The following is a 22,080-nucleotide window of genomic DNA, read 5'->3' as shown; positions in this document are numbered from 1 at the left end:
TTAAGTTTTCATTTCCTCCCCTTACAATTTGGTATATTGAAATATCACAGGTTTTTGAGTTAAGTAGACATAACTGGGTTTTTTTGGGGGGGCAGTATTATCCGTGTAACCTCAGATTTATTGCTTGAGCTACAATTAAGCTAGATAATGCTTATAGAAATTGATCAGCAGTGCCCAACATACACACTCATCTTCCCCAAATGACAACTTTATGTAATGATTACTGCTTTGTAAATAACAAGTATACAACAGCCATGGAATTAAAAAAAGTCCACTCTGAGTGATAAAAGCCATGGGAACTTATAATAATAACACTATTAATTACTGTTTTATTATGGAGTACAGCATACTAAGCACGCACTACTTATTTTTAGGAAGTGATACATGTACTTCTCTTTCATTTCATCTTTGCAGCTGCAGTTTATAGCTCTCTATTTCACTGTTACTCATTTTCAGGGTTTGCTTCGAACCACACTTCCGCATCCCAAAGCTGAACGGAGCTATGCTCAGTATGAAATCACTCAGCTTCTCCCAGGCATCGAACTCTTCTCTGACAGATACAGGGCCAACATCTGCTCTGTAGTTGCGAGCCTGTATTATGTCATACGTGAACTGCACTTTGCTAAGCACAATCTAATAGTGAGTAATTTAATTATCAACAACTCTGAATTCACTTTGGTATTTTTTGCCATACGTTTTAAATTTTGCTAATGTTCTTTGGGTCAGTTCTTACTTTTCAGTTAGTATGCTAAGGGCTTTTATAATTACTTCAAAATAAAATGTATGGATGGTCTTTCTTTAACATCTTTGTTTGCCTTATATTTTTGATATAAAATTAGTGGTATTTGGTTTGATTTTGTTCTCTTTTTTTTACCCTATAATTTTACTTTTTTTTTTTTTTTTGGTGGTACTGGGGTTCCTGGAAGCCCTTCTACCTCCGGGCTACACTCCCAGACCTATTTTATATTTTTGAAACAGGGTCTCTTACGCCAGCGCGGCTGGCTTCGAACCTGCGCGATCCTCCTGTCTCCGCCTCCCAAGCGCGGGGATTACAAGCATGCGCCACCACGCCCGGCTTATAATTTTACTTTTTTATTAAGACATTTGATTAAAATGGACTAGAAGGTGTCACTGATATATTAAGCATAGGTATTTAATGTACTTGTAATATGGAGAGACTAAGTTGTTAATTTCTTATAATTATGCAAACTCTCAAAGTATTTTCCTATTGAGATAAGTTGGTCTTTGGGTCTCTTGTCTTCTCTCTGTCAAGGGTATTTCCAAAAAACAAGAGATTCTGTGACATAAAAGGCAGACATTTCTTAATGTCCTAGGAGGCCTCAAGGTTCGATTATAACTCACCTTTCCAGTGGGGAAAGAAATCACAGTATATCATAAGTTTGAATTTGGTTGCATTTAAAAAGGAATACTAGAGTGTTAACATACTCTAGTAATTGATCATGTGATATTTTTCTCCTTGTATCAATTTTTTTCCTTTATGGTCTTTCCTCTATTACTCTTTATGTTTTTTTTTTTTTTTTTTTTTTTTTTTTTTTAGTACTGGAGATGGAATCCAGGAGCATTCTACCTCCGAGCTACACTCCCAGCCCTATTTTTTATTCTTTATTTTGAAACAGGGTCTCACTGAGTTGCAATTTTACATTCTTTACTCTGTTTTTTGTCTCTTTTTTCCACTTCATTTGCTTCTTGATATCCATTATTTTGCCTTTTTGGCTTTTTTTTAACTTCATAACTTTCATACCTACACTCCTGTTTTTCATATATTGTTTTCTATTTTTTTAGCATATTTGTTCTTCTAAATTCAGCCCTCTTTTTATATTAAAAATATTTATTTCCACAATATGAGCTGTTAAATTATAAAGCCATGTATTAAAGTGAAGAGGTTGATAAATGCTTTTAACACTAGGCAGATTTGGCAAGAAATTGTTTATTAAAAATAATAAAAGGTGCTCTTTATTTCTGTAAAAGGGATTCATTTCTCAAATGAGAAAATGATTCTATCCCCTGGGTTACCTTTAGCTGCCTACTTATATTCATATATAATACATATCACTGCACTGGAAAAGAATTGAGACTTTTTTCCCCTCTAAAGCCTAAGAATTTGAGAAGTTTTTTTTTTTCAGAATAATTGAGCAATAAAATGGTGTGTTTTTATTTCTCACTAAAGAAAAGAATTAAACCTCAAAGGTAATCTCTAACTCTTAATGTTTTGTGCTGCATTAATTGTAGAAAAAAGGTTTTGTGTTATGTTTGTAATGCATAATTGTAGGAAAGTATTTTGTGTTTGAAGCCATTGAAGACTAGTTCTAATCCTTTTAAAAAGTTGTTGCTGTTCCCAGCTGCCCTATTTGCCCTGCCATTGGAGGTTCCCAGATGAACTTGCAAGAAGTAAACCCTTTCCACTTTGAATCACACTAACTTCCTTGAGAAGAAGCTGAGCAGCTAAGGGGACTTCTGTCAAATTCAGAATTAGCTAGGGGACCCAGAGCTGTGGAACTTGGGGAAATGATTTTGCTAAATATTGGGGTTCTCAATCGTTCCGACTTCATCTCCCTTTGGCAGGGAAGGGTACAGCTTCAGGGTAAAAGCTTCAGGTCTGAGTTGAGATCGGGGGCTATCCCAAAGTTCAGGCAAAACCTTCCCCTCTCTGGATGAGCAGCAGTGAGGCCCACTGAGATGCTGAGTTACACGTATGAGACTTCAAGAAAAACCGAAGTCTAGGAAGATAAAGACATTATGCTTTGCTTTAAGCAGTAGAATGCATGCCATGGAAAAGCTGGGACTTGTTAGATTTTGTTCCCATTCAACATATAATGGGCATATTACGTTTTTTGCCAATGGGAAAAAGCCCAACTGAAGACACATGGCAGTGGACATGGAGATGAATTGGTAAGACCTAGTTAGGGGACATGGTTATGAACCCCTTGGCTTTAAAACCTGCACTTACTTGATAGCTCATTGCTAGAAGTTTTCAACAGGCCTCATTTATGTTTAGTTTTTTTTTTTCTCAATGAAGATAATTAATTGGATTTTAACTTTCCCGTGGCTTAAAAAAGATGTAAAACCTAGGTTTGGGGTCCCAAATGGCATGTGCTTAGAATGGAAATCTGATAAAATTATAAAGCCTACACTATATTCTTTCACTTATACCGAACAGTTTAGTCTGCTCGCATGGAAGCTCAATCAATGCTTTACACAACATACTTATTCTTGACTTTTGGCTATTTTGAATACTAGGTGATTGACTTGATAGAGTATATCTTAAAATATTTTTCTCTTGATAGGTTCTTCCTCTTCTTGCACTGTACCAATATTTTGTTTCTATAATTTGCCAAGACCTAATCAGAAATTTAGAAGCAAGAATTCTCAAGGTATGTTATATAAACATTTAAGACATTTTATATTAACTGTTAAAGGAGATTATGGTATATTACTTTAATTCAAACACTCATAAGAATAATATGATAATAATGTGATATATTGATATAAAATAGCTTATCCATCATCATAACAAACTAAAAGAAACATCCTGTAGAAAGATTTTGAGCCACAAAAGAGTTAGGAACAGCTTAGCTTCACCTAGAAACAAGCCTCACCCAACACCAGACATCCCGGAAATCACGACTTCTGAGAGACTGGCTCTCTGGGGGAGACAGCATTCTGTTTTTTGTGAATTTATTCCTAAGGGCCTATATGTATATTACAGTAAGCAAGAATTTTTCAATGCACAGGAAGTTGAATTAATAAGACCAGATAATGAATTCTGCAACCCAGATGTCAGCTAAGGTTCTCACATACTATTGACTTCACCCCATGGGAAGTGGGGACCTCATGGATCTCCTTCTCTCCATTTACTTTCCTAGTAATGCAGGTTGCAAGTTTCCACTTTTGTTGAGTTTGTTTTGTACATGGATCTCACTCAGCATTCAGCAAATTTGCTCCCAGTTCTGTACCCTCGCGTCTCTAATATGAAACTCGTCTCTATTTCTTATTTTACATTTGCACTTAGTACACTCTCCTACTTACACATAAACACACACAACATAATCACCAATACCTTTCGTTTCTACTGTGCATATTATTGAACTTTGGGGAAACAGAAAAATTTAAGTGGAGGCAAAACAAGCAATTTAAAATAGAATAATTGTCATTCCTGGGCCTAATGTGTTACTTGGTTATCATTTCATGCTTTTGCCTCTCCTCCCATGGCATAATGAGCTGCCTGCTGGTAAATCTTCACAATGGACTCTTAAACAAAAACAAAAGCAACTGATGGGTAGGTTTGCAGTTTTCTTGTGTGCCACAAATATGCCCAATATGGCTGACTTTCAGCTCCCACAAGGTGTTAGGGAAGATCCATGGTCGACGAGAAGTGCATAGTCAGCTCCTGCAATAAGGAGTGAGCGGGTGCCAGCACACCTCTTCTCCCTGGGTTCTTTTTTGAAATATGCTCTTCCTTCTTTCCCAAATCCCTCCGTTTTCTTTTTCTTTTCTGCCTTACTTTTTGTGATACTGGAGATTGAACCCAGGGGCATCCTACCTCTGAGCTATACCCCCAGCCTTATTTTATTTTTTATTTAGAAACAGGGTATCACTAAGTTGCAGAGGGCCTCACAACTTGCTGAGGCTTGCTTTTATACAGGCATTGATCCTCCTGTCTCGGCCTCCCAAGTATTGAGATTACAGGCATGCACCACAAACACCCACTTTCTTCCTGTCTTCAAATGAAGGACTTCCTTCTGAAATGCAGACCATCCAGACCCTTTGGCCCTATGTAAAATGTTCATTATCCTCTATTTCTAAATAAAGAAATTCCCAAAAGGACTTCTGGTGTTACTAACATATTTTAACCCAAGAATAAATAATTCATTATTGACCTTAAAAATTTCTGGATTATCCTCTCTGGGTTACTCTCTACTTTTGAATTTCCACAACACTTTTTCTTAAAACTGTATATATCTTTCTTTCTTTCCTAACAGAGGTCTTCTCAAGATTACAAAATCCTTGAGGCTATGGCCTATGTCTTATTCATCTTTTAATTCCCTGTACTGTCTTGAGTAATAAATTCTCATACTTGAGATTCCCTAATTAGTTATTGGATCAAATTTAAAACTTGCAGGAATTTTTTCAGTGTCTACTGCACACAAGGGCGCTACCTCCAAATACCATATGTGAATTTCGGGATTACGTTTTTAACCCATGAACTCTGGGGGGACACATTCAAGTCACAGTGGCTTGTTAGCAAGTGACAGCTACTTTTGTCCTAGAATAGCTTAAAAGCAACAGAGAACTGTTGACTCTATTCTGGAGCCTTGGGCTGGATGCAGGGATTAATTATAAGGTTTTGATTAGGAGAATGACACAATCAGATCTGGTACCAGTGCTGGGAGCAGAGCGAGACAGAAGTGGGACCTCACCGGCTTAGTAGGTTTGGAAAACTGGGTTAGGGTTTTGACAGAGGCACTGTAAAAGGGCAACTGATATATCATACAGAGGAAGAAATAACAGCCTGCATGAGTATAGTTTGCCTGACCTTTCCAAAGTAAACTGGGGTCAGTGAGTGGGGAGAGAGAAAAGTCAGTGAGAAAACAGTAAACAATGATGCTTCCTGACAAAGCACAGCACGGTCGATCCTGCTGTTAAGTTTCTGTGTGCGCTGGTGAGCATGTTGCAAGGAACTCTGCGAGACCTCTTGATGCTCAGCTGGTCTGGCTTTACTCTGGAACTGCCAGCACCTTCAAAGATTTATTATGCTCCACATGTCAAACGTTGCTAGGAAGGTTCTGCATTTGTGTGAGTAAAGGGTTGGTTTATGGCTCATTCTTTTTGTCATCTGGTCTGTTTGTGTTCACAGCACTGATTATTTTGAAAGTATGTCTATGATAAACACTCCTGATTATTTTTCTAAATAGTCAAATTGGCATGATAAACTGAAATCAGAGATAGCTTTTAATTTAGAGGGAGTTCATATATAGCAGTCTTACAGAGGCTAACCCCACATAGGACCAGAGGAGACTAACCCTACGTAGATCTTGGGAGGTGTTTCCTTATAAGGATAGTGAGGAAAATGGTATCTAGAAACCTAACAGAGTCCCTATGTCTCCCTGAGTGCTTATGTCGATGCCCTATGGCACGAGGGAGCTTAGAGATTAGGATACCTTAGGCAGGAACCACAGTCTACAGTTCAGTAGACAAGAAACTTTCTTTTTCCCATTACAATGTTCTTCTGACTTTTTGTGTTTTATTTACATCGCCAATTTCCCCTAATTTACCTTCTTTTTATTTCCTTAAAGTTTATTCACTCTTGAGATTCCAGAGCTAGGGTGGAGAGTAAGATATATAGACATGCCAAGGATACATTTCTATTTCTTTTTCTGGGTTATATGCTCATATATGTATCTCCACCCAATTTTGCATTTTATTTCATGTCCACATTTACCATTTCATTCTCTGTCCAATACAAAGTCACTTAGATGTTTAGAAAACATAGGTCCCAGCTGAAAACTCCCTAAAATTTTTTTATCACATAGAAAATAAAAGGTAGTGCTCCTACTGTGAGCTGCAGGCTCTGTGTGGGCCTCTCTGGCCACCATTTGTTCCTCCTTCCTAAACCTCCTGCTCTGGATTCCTGAGCTCCAGCCACACAGGCTGCTCCGGGAACAGGCTAGAACAGGAAAACAGCTCCCACCACATGACCCTTGTGCTCAGGGTCCCCTCAGCAGATACTCACACGTCTCTCTCCCTCAAGCCATCCCCAACCCTTATCTTGAAGGGCTCTGCTCACCAATGCTCTTCCTGATTCTAGTCTCATTTGTCAATACCACCACCATGCCCTCTCACATGGTGTATATCTTCATGTATCACTTTCATTTAATTAAATATATATCCCAAAGGAATGCAACCTCCAGGAGGGCTTAGTATATAAGAAGGTGCTCAATAAACATGTTGAGTTAATGAGTTCAAACAGGATCTTTTCTTTTCATCATTTCCTGACTGGTAGTCTTGCTGGATTATATTCAAAATAAGCCACGCAAAATGTATAGCAATCAAATTACTGGGCGTGGTGGTGCACGCTTGTAATTCCCGCGCTTGGGAGGTGGAGACAGGAGGATTGCGCAGGTTCGAAGCTAGCCTTGCTGGCTTAGGAGATCCTGTTTCCAAATAAAAAAATATATAAAAAAATAGGTCTGGGAGTGTAGCCCGGAGATAGAAGAATTCCTTCCTCGGTACCACCAAAAAAAAAAAAAAAAAAAATGTATAGTGATCAGTGAATGCTGGTTTGTGTATACCTTTAAATTTGATAGTGTTTATTAATTTTGTATGAGAATGTATCACCTCAATAATGGTGATACATTGTGGAGTTAGTCTTTCTTCAGTGTTCAAGAACATCAGGAGTGTTTTTCTGTTTTTCTTTTAAGCCACCGTTTGCCATGGGAACAGAGATAAATTCAATTATTTTTTTTAAAAAAAAACTTTCCCCTGGCAATTATATTTTTAATGTGTTTGCCTCTGATGAAGTAAGCAACATCTGATAAGTGCTCATTGTTCTGAACAGCTTCCTGCTGTTGCTTGTTAGATTCTTGGTCTATTGCACATGGAGACCCTCATGCACCCAAATGCAGGTCACTCCATCCACGCCTCAACGAGCAAACATCAATTCATAGCCCAGTACCATCACTGCACAGAAATTTTGGATCTCAGGGGTTGATTACTTTTCTTTAAAATGTTTACGTTATAAGTGAAAAAAAAAAACTAACTTAAAATTTTATTTTCTTTCCTTTCTAGATAGAAGTTCTTATAGATTTGGGCTTCTTTACTGAAGCCTTTTATGAGCTATCCCAGATTTTTTATGGAAAAAACATGCCTTGCTCAGTACCTGCTGGTGTTAAAGCAACTGGAAAAATTAAGGTGATCTACCAATTTGATTCAAAAACCATTTCTTTCTTTGAATGCTACATTCCTAAAACACAGGGAACATTTTCACAAATGTGTATTTATAAGTCTCTGGCATTGCACACCTCTGTTAAGCCTGTATATAGCTAGCATCAAGTTTTATGAGGTTTCATTTATTTGGAATGGAAAGGCATTGAGAGGGAGGGAGCATGATTCTGCAGTAAGGACTGGAATTTACTCTAAGCCAGGTGGGAAACCTTAAAGAGTTTTGAGCATAGACCCAACATTATAGGCATCAAAGGTAAAAGAACCACTTTGCTCTTTGGGGAATAAACCATGGGTTGGCAGTGAAGTCTGCTGCAAAGAATCTGGTTGACACATGATAATAGTTGGGATAGTGGTGGTGGAGGGTGTGAGCAGTGCTCCATATCTGAGTGATTTGGAAGGTAGAGCTGACAGCATTTGCGGATGATGGCTTGAATGCGCAATGTGAGAGAAGAAGTCAAGGGTGACTGCAGAGGGTTCACCTGGAGCAACCGGTCAGAGAATGTTCTCATATACTGATCAGGGGAATATTGCTCCTGGTAGGAGTTGAACGTAGTATGAGTTTGAACACGGTAGACAACCAGGTGGAGAAGTAGCAGAGATGGGTGCAGAGATGGGTGGTCTGGAATTCAGGAGAGAGAGGAGGGGCTTCAGGTGTACATTTGGGAACATTTACATAGAGAGTTAAAAGCATAGGTCTAGATAAAATTAGTTGGCATCTCAGGCAACCAGAGAAAGATAGAAATGAAAGAACAGAACCTTAGGGTCATCCACATTTAGACTGCAGGAACAGGAGAAGGAAAGAGATAGCAGTCGGGTAGAATGAGAAATAAGAGAGTTTCCAATGGCCCCCGCTTTCACCAAAACAAACAACAAAAAGTCTGAAACTAATTTTTTACATGTAAAATTTGAGCTTCATTTATATCCATTAGCTTTCATAAGATAAATGTGTGGGTGAATTATCTCCCAATGGATTCTGACTTCAAATTTTGTATTCTCAAAGTTAATTTGCAGCTTTCCAGCTTCAATTGGGAATCTAAAAAGTGTAATTAAAAGAGGAAATGCTTTCAGGGTTTATAATTAAAATAGGTGCCAATGTTATTAGGCTGCAGGCCAGTTATTTAAAGAAGGGATTAATGAATTAAGTTTCATTTGTAAAGGAAGTAAATGAAAAAGTCTTAAAGATTACTATTGGATTTTTCATTTTTACATTACATTCATCTTGAGATTCTGTTCTTATCAATAAATCAAATGTCTCACTATCAACTCTTAAATTTATAGCACTAAAGACCAAACCCTTATTCAATGACTAGCTTTTCTATATATTATAGACAACAAAGAATGTCTTCAAAACAAAAGGAATTTATAGAAACACTTACCATTGCTTTGCTCCAACAAAAGCTGTACATGATGTATTGGTTTGGGGATCCCTCAAAATCCAATCCTGAGCTGGGCGTGGTGGCGCACACTTGTAATCCCCGTGCTTGGGAGGCAGAGACAGGACAGGAGGATCGCGCAGGTTCGAAGCCAGCCACGCACGCTGGTTTAGGAGACCCTATTTCCAAATAAAAATGTAAAAAATAGGTCTGGGAGTATAGCCCGGAGGTAGAAGGGCTTCCAGGAACCCCAGTACCACCAAAAAAAAAAAAAAAAAATCTAATCCTGAGATACAGATATGGGAACAAGTAGTGAATTTGGGAAGTAATTCCAGGAAGTATGGATGTATTCATGTCAGTGAGTGACAGTGTTATAAAGGGAAGGGAGGAAAGGCAATCCAGAGAGCATTACTGAGATGGTCACCACTGTGGGCAACTGGAACCTTCACAGAGTCTGGGTAGAGCATACTCTTACCATGTGTGTGTGTATGTGTGTGTGTGTGTGTGTGTGTGTGTGTGTGTGTGTGTGTGTGTATGTGTGTTATTGGGGATTAGGATTTATCCCAGCGCCATTCTACCTCTGAACTATACCCCCAGGCCTTTTTATTTTGAAACAGGGTCTCAGTAAGTTGCTGAGGCTGGCTGTAAACCTGTGAATCCTCCTCCCAAGTACTCAGCCTCCCAAGTACTGGGATTACTGGCATGTGCCACTGTGCCCAGCTTTTATCTCACAGTGGTAAGGGTTGTTCCCTGCATTTTTAGCCTCTCCTGAACATCTTTTTAAAAACACTTCCTATACCCAAGAGGGATGCACACAACTCGACAAGGCCACAGTCTCCTATGGCAAATAAATTGTTTTCTCGTGGACCATTACATTTATAGCTAAGCATGTTAACAGATAATTCACAAAACAAGGAAAGGAACCACAAGAATAATTAATCTGAATAGTAGGGACTTCTGGGAAGATGGCAACCAAAGAAAGCAACATATACCCGATCTCCATTGCCTTGGAAACAGCGTTCTACAAAGCCAGAAAATACCACCAGTAGAGGAATAACATGATAGGTACAAGGCTGGAGAAAAAGAAATGTTAGAAGACTGAGCAGAGAGCAAAAAGGAAACCCGACCACCTTGCGGCAGTAGGCGCTGCAGCGGCACCATCTTGCTTCGCAGCTTCCAGTGGTGGCAGTTGAGCTCGCTGTGCCCTCCAGGGATCCAGAGCACCAGAAGGGAAACCTGCTCACCTTAGGGTCGCGGGCACCACACAAGTGCCATCTTCCCTCCATGAACCTGACTCCAGAGATAAACAGGAGGGCAATCAGGGACCTGAAGTGAGCAGCTATGGATCATTGGAATTGTAGGCCATCCGTTCTTCCTGTGTAAATATCTGCTACAACTTGCAGCAGTGGTGGCCGAGCTCACAACACCCTCCAGAGATCTAGACTGGCACACAAAAATACTGTAAGTGAAGCCACGGTCCCCAGGGAAGAACGCCCAGAGCAGCGCCCCCAGGGACTTGTGCAGCCATGATAAATGCCCTGGGTCTGAGATTTTGCAGTTCAACCCTGCAATGGTAGGGGTTAGAGTCTACAACTTACAGCAGTGATGGTCAAGCTTACTACGTCTGCCAGAGAACCAGACCAGTGCATAGCAACACCTTAAGTGAAGTCACTGTCCCTGCGGGAGAACACTCAGCACGGCGCCCCCAGGGACTTATGTGGCCACGATAAATTTCCTGGGTCTGAGATTTTGTGGTTTAATCCAGAGAAGGTGGGGATAGAGTCTGCTGTTGGACATAGCAGAAGCTCAGACAGACTCAGGCTCTGATCAGTGGAAAGTGTGGGTGGGGGAGACCTATGCTTAACACTAGGTCCAACTAGTAGAATCTCCACAATCACCACAGACCACCCAATTGTGAATGGAGAGAAGTCAGACCAGTCCACCCCTCTGTGGAGAACAGAAACTCTTACATTGAGTTTGGTCTTAGAGGCATATGTCACCCACGGAGGAAGGGAGAAACCGAGACTCCAAATCTGTGGAAAACATGGAGGGTCAACGGCCAATAAATGCATGAAAAAGTGTTTAACATAATTAGCAATCAGAGAGATGCAAATCAGAACTACCCTGAGATTCCACCTAATTCCAACTATAATGGGAATCATTCAAGACACAAACAACAACAAATGCTGGCGAGGATGTGGAGAAGTGGGAACTCTAATTCATTGTTGGTAGGATTGTAAATTGGTGCAACCACTTTGGAAAACAGTATAGAGGATTCTCAGAAGAATGAGAATGGACTTACCATATCATCCAGCAATACCACTCCTGGGTATCTACCCCAAAGAAAGGAAACTAAAGTACCAAACTAATGCATGCGTTAGAATCTATGTTCATAGCTGCACAATTCACCATAGCCAAACTATGACCAAGATGTCCATCAACAGATGAATGGATTACAAAACTGTGGGATATGTACACAATGGAATTTTACTAAGCCATAAAGAAAAATACAATTACATCATTTACAGGGAAATGGATGGATCTGGAGGACATTATGCTAAGTGAGATTAGACAGTCACAAAAAAATAAGAAATCGGATGTTCTCCCTAATATGCGAAAGCTAGGGAGAAAATGGCTCATATGGGGAACTCTAGACGAAGCAGGAGATTCTATAGCTGAGCAAATAAAGTGACCTAACTGAGGAATGGGAGGGGGGAAGAGGGAAATTCTCTAATGCACATGATATACTTTAACAAACATATCAATGTCAATCACTAAGCCAAACATGAGAAGGAGGGAATGGGATGGAAACTGGGTAAGGGCTAATTGGGTGATGTGTGCATATATGTCTCCACCATCATGCATCCCATGAAGATGTATGAATACAATGAACCAATTAAAATTTTTTAAAAATCTGAATAGTAATATAAATTTTACTTCACATGGGCAAAAAATATTCAAAGTTACACTATGCAGTCCTGTTAAAAATGTCATCATCCTGGTATTTTCACATGTGTGGAAGGGTGTGTAATGTGAGCCAGCCTCTTTATAATTTTTCAATATATTCTTATTTTTTGGACCAGAAAGCTTCCTTCTAGCAATGTGCATGGAAGCAATAATCAGAAATACAGATGAAATAGTCATCAATGTTTTAACTCAGCCTGATTTGTGGGGTGATGGTAGGAAATGTCTCCTTTAGAAGTCAAATGGTGGAAAAGAAATGGCTACATTCACAGGGTAGAGTATTTTCTCACTTTTAGACTGGTTTTTACAAATAACTTATTGATATAGAAAGAAAAGTATGATGTAATATTTATTTATTTATTTATTGTCATCTTGTGGATAGAACTCAGGGGCCTCAACCTCCGGGCTACACCCCGACCTATTTTTTTTAATATATTTTATTTGGAAACAGGGTCTCACTAAGTTGCTGAGAGCCTCACTAAGTAGCTGAGGCTGGCTTTGAACCTGTGCGATCCTCCTGTCTCAGCCTCCCAAGCGTGGGGATTACAAGCGTGCGCCACCACGCCCGGCTGACGTAGTATTTAATGAAAATAAAATACAAATATCTGAATAAATGTTCAAAATGCATAAAATAAATTTGTAGGAGAGACATCAAAATAATAACACTGACAAAATAAGGGAAACTGACTTATGCATGATTTTTACTTCTTTATAATCTTTTCTGACTAGTGCATTCATTACACTTACAATAACAGTGGTACTTAAAATAATTTTAGAATACATTAATAGTTCTATTGAAAAGAGCTCTCAATTAATCTGGTCCCTACTGTTAATATTTTATGTTTTCACAGGCATTTCAATTATTTGATTCAGAAAAACCTCTTGACAACAGAGAAAACAGACAGGTAAGGATGACAATATTTTATAAACATTGGCTATTTTGTGGGGATCATTTTTGAGTAGTTTCAGCTGTTTGGTATATGTAATCTTTGGTTTGGAAAATTTTATATGTAATATGCTCTTTTGTTTTTAATAGTGGGGTTTTATCTCAAAATTCTGAGGGCAGAGGAAGAAGAATATGGATCACATTGATCTAGCAAAGAGTGGTTACCGCTTCCATTTACCAATCACAGATATGGATTCAATTTGTTTATCTTGCTATGGCAGTTATCTCTAACTTTAGTATTTATCTTGATTACCTAGAAGGTACCAGCTGCATCTTATAGTAAAAAAGGCTTTTGGACATTGTCCTACAGTGCACATGTTCAGTATGGCTTTGACTCCCCTCCCCTCTTCCCAGTTTTCAGACCATCTTCCAGTGGTTGGGAGTGTTTTCATGTGACATTTTCATAAGCTCCTCTGGCTTCTCCAGTATTTTTCACAAAAAGAGAGTGAACTGCCCATCTAAATATGTTTGGCTAGGTCAACAAATGAGTGTTTGAGAGTTAAGCATTTCATGTTCTAGTAGCATTTAAATATCTTAAAAATAATCACTTAAAAATTCTAGGTGTATTGGCAGTATGCCCCCTAGAAAAAACTCGGACAGAAGCATATATCACAATCATGGTTGTGGGTTAATGGACAAGGGAGAAGTCTGCCTAACCCAGGACAGTTAACGTGGACAGATACACATGGGTTTTAGTTATTTTTGAAATACTAGGAAACAGTATTCTCTTTTAAGTAAGTATTTGTTTTTATTAAATAACTTGAGAAGCATTTCCTCAAAATTGCTTTAATTTTGTCTTCCATAATTTTGATAGGATCTTACCTACCTTTTATTAAATGTAATCCTTAATACTTTTCTATTATTGTGCATTTTATTTCACAGAGTTCACTTTTAATTATGTTTCGTATGACTCAATGTTTTTTTCCTAAAATTTTATTAATTTATAAGCAAGTTGCCTGAAATGAAAGGACTGGTATTTGCAAGGTATAAATACATATTCATATTTTATTTTAACATTCTAAGACCTTGAGGAATTGAAGAATATTTATTTCTTTCCAGTTCTAAATGCCAGGCCATCCTAAAAGACACTTCCTTAAGGAACAGTTTTTAGCATAAAAAGAATGTCTGTCTAATCATTTCTTTTATACAAAAAGAGATTGACAGTATACTAGAAACCTGATTTCTATTAGCTAATTAATTAAAACAGTACTGTTGGCCTGCTTAAGACTCTTCACATTACACTTTGTGTTTCCTGCGTAGAGAGAGAGGAGTACTAAATAGCATTACTAATTAATCTTCCTTTGATCCTCAAGTGTGTGTGTGTAATTGTCAAGGCTCATTAAATCACTGTTGGCTGCACAGGGAAAGAGAAGAGAAATGTCCTCTCTTCTTACCCCCCAATCAATCTGAAGTTTCTTCTCCAGACAGGAAGGGTCAGCCATTTTCCCAGAGTGACAGCCTGGCAGCAGGTCAGACCTAGTGGCTGTTCAATGTATGGCTCTTCTGATAAACATATTGATTTCAACCCCTTATAAGAGATTAACAAAAGCAAACAAACAAGAACATGTCTCCACTGCCACCATTGCCTCAAACTTTCCCAAACATTGGAATCTTCTGATTTACATAAGGCAAATAGTTTTCTTCTTTTATAGAATAGATAGCTCCTCCCTTTTAGATAAATACAAAAAATATCTATTAATATAAGCAAGGTGCTGTTCTGATGCTGTCAATCAAATACATCAATCAGCGCTACAGTCGCTAGCTCCCGTGGTGCTTATATCTGAATTGGCAAGACTAGTAATAAACATGATATATAAGTAAACGTCATAAACAATCATACAGGATCCAAGGAAGAGAACCATGTTGTGGGAGAAAATAGACCCAGCAGTTGGTCAAGGAGATTGGGGGCATGGGATGCAGGTTGTAATTTAAAATGGGGTGATCAGATTAGTTTTCACTAAATGACTTCTGTGAACAGACTTGACGCAGGTAAAAAGGTAAATTCTATGTATTCTGGGGAAAGAATAATCTAGAAAGGCGAGAACAGCAAGTTCAAAGGCCCTGAAGCAAGATTATCTCGCTTGGTGAGGGGCAGGTTGCCCAGAGTGACTGGAGCTATGTGAGTAATGGGGGAGCTGTAGGAGATCAGCTTGAAAAGGGCTGTATAGGGCCAGTGAACTTGAGCTCTTATCCGGGCCAAATGGATCGCCACTGGAACGCTTTGAGCAGAGCTATGGCTTCATCTACTTATGTTTTAAAGGATGGTGTTACATAATGTCTGGCACCCACTGTGTCGTTGGTGTTGTCAATCAGACTTATCAGCCAATCAACAACACAGGCACATTCCCAGCCCTTGTGGCACTCGTGGAGCTCCTTCTTGTGTGTAGTGGTAGGGGAGAGTAGGACTTTAGTTTTAAAAATATTATTAAGTTTGAGCCGGGTGTGGTGGCGCACACTTGTAATCCCCACGCTTGGGAGGCTGAGACAGGAGGATCGCACAGATTGGAAGTCCGCCTCAGCTGGCTTAAGAGACCCTGTTTCCAAATAAAAAATATAAAATAGGTCTGGGAGTGTAGCCCAGACGTAGAAGGCCCCTGGGTCCCATATTCAGTACCACCAAAAAAAAAAAAAAAATTAAGATTGAGATATCTCTTAGATGTCCAAGTGGGAGACTTAAGTCAGAAATTGATTCAATGTGTCTTGAGTTCAGAAGAGAGATGGGAATTAGAGAGAAAAAGGTGATTGCATCAGCTTCTAGATGAAATTAAAACCAAGATCCCCATTAAAATCCTCTTAGAGGGAGAGAGGGAGTGAAGAAAAGAGGGCTGAGTTCCAGAATACGCCAAGTGTTAGGAAGTACAGAAGAGCAGAAACCAGCAAAGAAGAATGAAGAGAAGTGGCCAGTAGGATAGAAATGAAACCGAGAGACTGTGGTGGACTGAAGCTAAGAGAAGATTTTTTAGAATGAGGGCAAATCAATAGTATAAAATTTTTCTCACAAACCGGACGTGGTGGCACATGCTTGTAATCCAGCATTCGTGAGGCCGAGACTGGAGGATCGCGGTTCATGGACAATCTCAGCTACTTAGTGAGGCTCTCTGCAACTTAGTGAGACTCTGTTTCAAAATGAAAATATAGGGCAGGGATGTAGCTTAGAGGTCAAATGCCTTTGGGTTCCATTCCCAGACCCGCAAATAAATAAATAAATAAATAAATAAATAGACTAAAAATTAAGGCTGGGGCTGTGGCTCAGAGGTAGAATGACCCTGGGTTCCATCCCAGTACCAAAAAATATATAATATAAAATGAATTTTGCTGACAAAGCAAGTTTAAAAATTCACTGAGTCTTAAGTATGAGGGTTTTTTTTCACATTTAATATATCTGAAATCAAAATATGTTTTATGCTGGGTGTGGTGGCGCATGCTTGTAACCCCAGCACTTGGGAGGCTGAGATAGGAGGATCGCACAGGTTCGAAGCCATCCTCGCTTAGTGAGTCTCTCAGCAACTTGGTGAGACCCTGTTTCCAAATAAAGTATAAAATAGGTCTGGGAGTATAACCTGGAGGTAGAAAAGCCCCTGGGTTCTACCCTCACTACCAAAAAAAGTGTCTTACATTTGAAGACATATAGCAGTCTAATTTACATATAAATAATGGTTAGACAAGAAGTGGCAAGATATTTGAAGACTGAGAATTGAACTTTTGATTTAGCCAAGTGTAGGCCATTGGTGATTTCAATCAAAGGGTTTTGAGATAAAGATGGGTTGGGTTCATGGGGATGGTGGTGCATGCTTATAATCTTAGTACCAGGGAGGCTGAGACAGAAGGATTGAAAGTTCAAAGCTGGTCTCACCAATTTAGTGAGACCTTGTTTCTAAATTAACAAAAAAAAATAGGGCTGGGGGTGTGACCTTGAGATAGACTATCCCCAGTACCACAAACAGAATGAAAGGATAGAAATGAGAATATTGACAACTCTTTAGAGTGTTATAGTAAAAGGAAGCAGGAACTAGGGCAGTAACACGAGAGGGTAGTTAGGTTTAGAGCTCTTGTGTTTCTAAGATGGAGGAGATGATAGCGTGATTATGTACTGATAGGGGAGGTCTCTGAGGGAGGAAAACATTTATGATATAGGAGAGAAGAACTGAGAAACGGTAGAGACAAAATTGGTGCCCTAGGTGGCAGTGACAGCCTTAGGTAGCAGGAGGGGGAGGGACTCTGGGCAGCAGATGCTCAGGCAGGTGAAGTAGACGGAGCGAGCATTGTGGTCTGTGGATGCTCTGAGTGCTTCAGTTTTCTCAAGTGGAGGAAGCAGAGGTTGTTAGCGTGGAGGGAAGAACTAGAATTTAGAGAAGGGGATGCAATGGTTGTGTAGGAGAGTGAATAAATTGGAGAAACACAGGGTGATGATTAGGCAGCACTGAGGTTTTGGGCAGGTACTTAAAGTAGGACCCCTTGCCCATTGGCCTGATTTTCTCTAGACCACTTTGACTTCAGTAAGAAGACTAAGAGTTGAATTTCAGAGTTGTGGCTATGATTTCTTTCAAGGAAGTGTGTGGGGAGGGAGAGCCTTCAGTTTTTAAAGTGAACACAGGAGAAAGATAGATGACCATGGACTCTAAGCTGGTTAAGGAGACTGCTTGTCTATTCATTCTTTTCCCGTTCTTTCCCTAATTTACTCATGCTAAAAAAGGGCGGCGGGGAGGGAGGGGGGGACAAAAGAGTGGCCTATGTGCATGGATATGGGTGATGAACTCTCACAGTTTCTTTGTTTTGATATGGTATCTCCTCACTCTGAGCACCAGGTTCACTTTTGTTTTGTGGCAGGTCTGGCCTCATGAAGCACAGGTCAGAAATTGGTGGGGAATGACAGAAGTATTGTTGAAATACTGGCATGGTTCTGACATTTCTGACATTAAATGTCTCTCTTGATAGACATGCTATGTTAGTTAGCTTTCTGTTCCTCTGAGAAAATATCTAAGATAGATCAACTGAAAGGAGGAAAAGTTTATTTTGGCTAGCTCACAGTTTCAGAAGTTTTGACCCATGGTCACTTGGCCCCATCACTTTAGGCCTGTGGTGGGGCAGAATATCATGGTAGGAAACATGTGGTAGAGAAGAAATGCATTCATTCATGATATTGGAAGTTCAGAGGCTTGGGGAGGACTTGGAAATTTTGGTTATTGCAGTCTGATGAAACAGGAGAGAAATTGTTTACCTGGAACCAGTACCTGTACCATTAGGGCATGTTTGGCATCAAAGGTAACAAAAGGTGAAAGAGAAAGATGATACTGACAAGCTTATTTTGGAAATAATGGAAGAAGAGAAAGTCAGACCAAGTTAAGCTGGGACAGGAACTGAAAAAGGAAATAGAAGACGTTAGGAGATGGAAGACCTCTAGTGTTCATGGATAGACAGAATTCATTTTGTTAAAATAGATGTATTACCAAAACCAATCTATGGATTTAATCAAATCTCCATCAAAATACCAGTGATATTCTTTCTTCACAGAACTAGAAAAAATAGTTCTAAAATTCATATGGTGATGCATGCTTGTAATTCCAGTATGTGAGAGGCTGAGACGGGAGTACTGCAGGTTCATAGACAGCCTCAGATACTTAGTGAGGCTCTTTGCAAATCAATGAGACCCTGTTTCAAAATAAAAAATAAAAAATAGGGCTGGGAGTATAGCTCGGAGGTTGAATGCCCCTGTATTCTATTCCCAGTACTGTATAAATAAATAAATAAATAAATAAATAAATAAATAAATAAATTCATATGGAAGAATATGAGAACTGAAATAGAACAAAATAATTTTGAGCAAGAACAACAATAATGGAGGTGTCTTAATCACTCACTTCAAACTATAGAACTAGTAGTCCCCCCAAAATAGCATAGTACTGACATAAAAACAGATACATAGAACAATGGAATTTAATAAAAGGCACAGGGACAATCCTACAAAGATATATTCATCTGATCCTTGACAAATATCCCCAAAACATTCATTGAGAAAAAGACAGACATTTTAATAATTAGTGCTGGGGAAAGTAGATATCCATTTGTAGAATAATGAAACTAGATAACTACATTCCTATCTTTCTTCTTTCACAAACTTCAACTCAAGATGGTTCAAAGATCTAGGAATTAGACCAAAATCTTTGCAGCCACTTGAAGAAAATATAAGGAAATTGTTCTAGTTAGCATTCTTATAGCTACAATCTAAAAGATTGACCACATAACTGAGAGGAAAGATTTGATTTGTTTTCTTATGGTCCTGGATTCAGTCCATGTGACTACTGGGATGTTGGATCTCAGAGCATGGCAGCAGAAGGCAGAGGAGGTAGAGCACATGCGCTGTGCTCCTCACATCATGAAGGCCAGAAACGAAAGAGAGAACAGAGGGCAGAGGAACCATATATAATCTCTAAAGCTGAACCCCCAGGGGTCCACCCTCTCTAGCCACCACCCAGATAAATTTACTGATAAATAATGGATTTATAGCCTTCAAGACTCAATTATATCAACTCCAAACACCAATTTATGAGCTCTTCAAGGGGCCATTCTGTATCTAACCAGAACATTCCACCCCTCACCTCTGAAGAGCTCATGCCCAGCTCAGAATGCAAAATGCTTTTAGTCCTCTCCAAGAGTTCCCAAAGTCTTAACAGTTCCAGCATCACTGAGAAGTCCCAAAGTCCAGAGTCTCCTATAAGACTCCAGGTGAACTCTCGTGAACCCATGTAAATGCCAATGAAGATTAAAAATAAAGAGCAAGTTACATGCATCCAGTATACAATGGCAAAGAGTAAACATTTTCATTCCAAAAAGGAGGACTAAGGCCATAGAAAGAAGGGATGGACCAAAACAGTAACGGAATCTGGCAGGGCAAGCACTGGATCTTGCAGTTCAATTTCTGGCATTTGAGGCAGATGGTAGTAAGAAGTGTTCTTACCTTGGCAGCCTTGGCAGCCTCGCCCTGCAGCCTGGCTGATTGCAATGGGTAGTTTACTGGCTCCTTCAGCCTGTGTTCGTGGCTCACAGCCAGCAGCGTTTCCTTGTTGTCATTCTACATTTCTTGTGTTTCTAAATCTCGGATGTTTTTCTTGTAACCTCGACTTCACCCTCAGAGTTTCACAAAGTACCCCAAATGGACCTGATTGCAGGAATTCCAACCTTACCACATATTGTCTGGCTTCCCAGGCCTTCCTTTGAAATCTTGGGGAAAACTTTCATAGCCCCCTGTTTTTTTCTAGAAAAGCCCGCATTATGTGAGCTCCAAGAGGGCCTGCCAACAGAGAAGGTACTCATGTACTTCTTAATCATTGCTGCTGGGACCTTCTAAAGCACAGCCTCTGAGCTGAGCCTGCTCCATTCACGTGGCCACTGTCCTCGAGTCCATCTGGGCCACCCTGGCCCCGACTCCATCATAGCCATTGCTGGCCCTGACTCCATCATGGCCACCATTTCCTGCTTCCTTTCAGCCATCTTACTTCCTTCTGTGATGCTGTCCCTTTGAGTCTTAGCCTTTCTGTTTAATGTGCAAATCTATAAAGTCTCTCTGCTTCACTTTCTGCTCCTGAAATTCAGTGTACAGTTCACTGATCACAGACACAAATATCCACAATGCGGTTTGGATATTTTGCCATTTTAATATTTCCCTTGCTAGTTTGTTGAGCTTATCATCTTTAAATTTGGCCTCATCCAAAGTTTCAGGATGTGGGCAAAATGTGGATAAGCTCTTTGCCAAAGGGTAACACATGTGGCCTTTACTACATTTTTCTATGAAGTCCTCTTGGCCATTTCACATCTCCTGAGCACAGTCTCTACTATTCGTCTGTATAGTCACATTCTGTCCTTTTCAATTTCCTCTCACAAACCAGTTTCAAGGAGTTACAAGCCACATGGTCAGACTTAGATATAGCAGCAATCCCACTTCCCTACTACCATTTTCTGTTCTGGTCAGCATTCTCACAGCTATGATCTAAAGAAGTGAACATATAACTTAGAGGAAAGAAGATTTGTTTTCTTACGGTTTGGGGGTTCAGTCCATGTGAGGCTGGGAGTGGCAGACGTCAGGGCATGGTGGTAGGAGGTGGAGAGAGGGAGAGCCCATGGGCTGTGCTCCTCACACCATGGAGGCCAGAAGCAAGCCAGAGAACACAGGGAGGAGGAGCCTACATAATCTCTAAGGCTGCACCCCTGGGGATCCACACACTGGCCACATGATAAATCCATTCCAATGGATAAATCCATTCCAATGGATTCATCAACTGTTGGGATTACAACCTTCAAGAATCAATTATACCAACTCCAAACACCAATCTGTGAGCTCTTCAAGGGACCATACTCTATCTAACCATAACAGGAATACCCCAACCTACAGGCCCAAGTAATGACTTCCCCAAAATGTCTCCTAAAGCTCAGGAATTAATACTAAGAATTCACAAAAAGAGTGGCGTTAAATTAAAAAAGCTTCTGCACACAAGACAAGAGTGTAAAAACAGAGCCTATAGTGTGGGGAATAAAATCTTTGCCAGCTGCTCTTCAAACAGGATTGATATCCAGACTATATAACAAACAAAAACCAACAATAAATAAACCAAATGACCTATTCAAGAAATGGGCAAATGAACTATCCAGATACTTCACAAAAAAAAAAGAAGAACAAATAGTTGACAAATGAATGAGTAAATGTTTAACTTCTTTGGGCACCAGGTAAATATAAATAACAAATAACAATAAATGCTGGCTAGGGTGTAGGGGAGAAGAAATTCTTATATATTGTTGGTAGTAATTTAAATTAGTATAGCAGTATTGAAATCATTATGGTGG

At 39.6% G+C, this 22,080-nt stretch overlaps 1 protein-coding gene across 1 annotated transcript in view; it reads left to right on the top strand.

The window, feature by feature from the left end:
• Window positions 1-22,080, top strand: part of CFAP54 (cilia and flagella associated protein 54) — a gene marked incomplete at both ends in the record, with an annotated part of 316,371 nt that overhangs the window by 177,846 nt on the left and 116,445 nt on the right. Inside the window, 4 exon segments of the mRNA XM_080704815.1 lie at window positions 457-639; window positions 3,306-3,392; window positions 7,807-7,929; window positions 13,151-13,204. Of these exon segments, the coding sequence (XP_080560941.1) occupies window positions 457-639; window positions 3,306-3,392; window positions 7,807-7,929; window positions 13,151-13,204 (447 nt within the window).

Source organism: Muscardinus avellanarius, assembly GCF_963383645.1.
Source record: "Muscardinus avellanarius genome assembly, chromosome: 11".
Taxonomy (NCBI): domain Eukaryota; kingdom Metazoa; phylum Chordata; class Mammalia; order Rodentia; family Gliridae; genus Muscardinus; species Muscardinus avellanarius.
The sequence above is the reverse complement of the archived record's forward strand: the minus strand, read 5'-3'. Positions and strand labels throughout refer to the sequence as shown.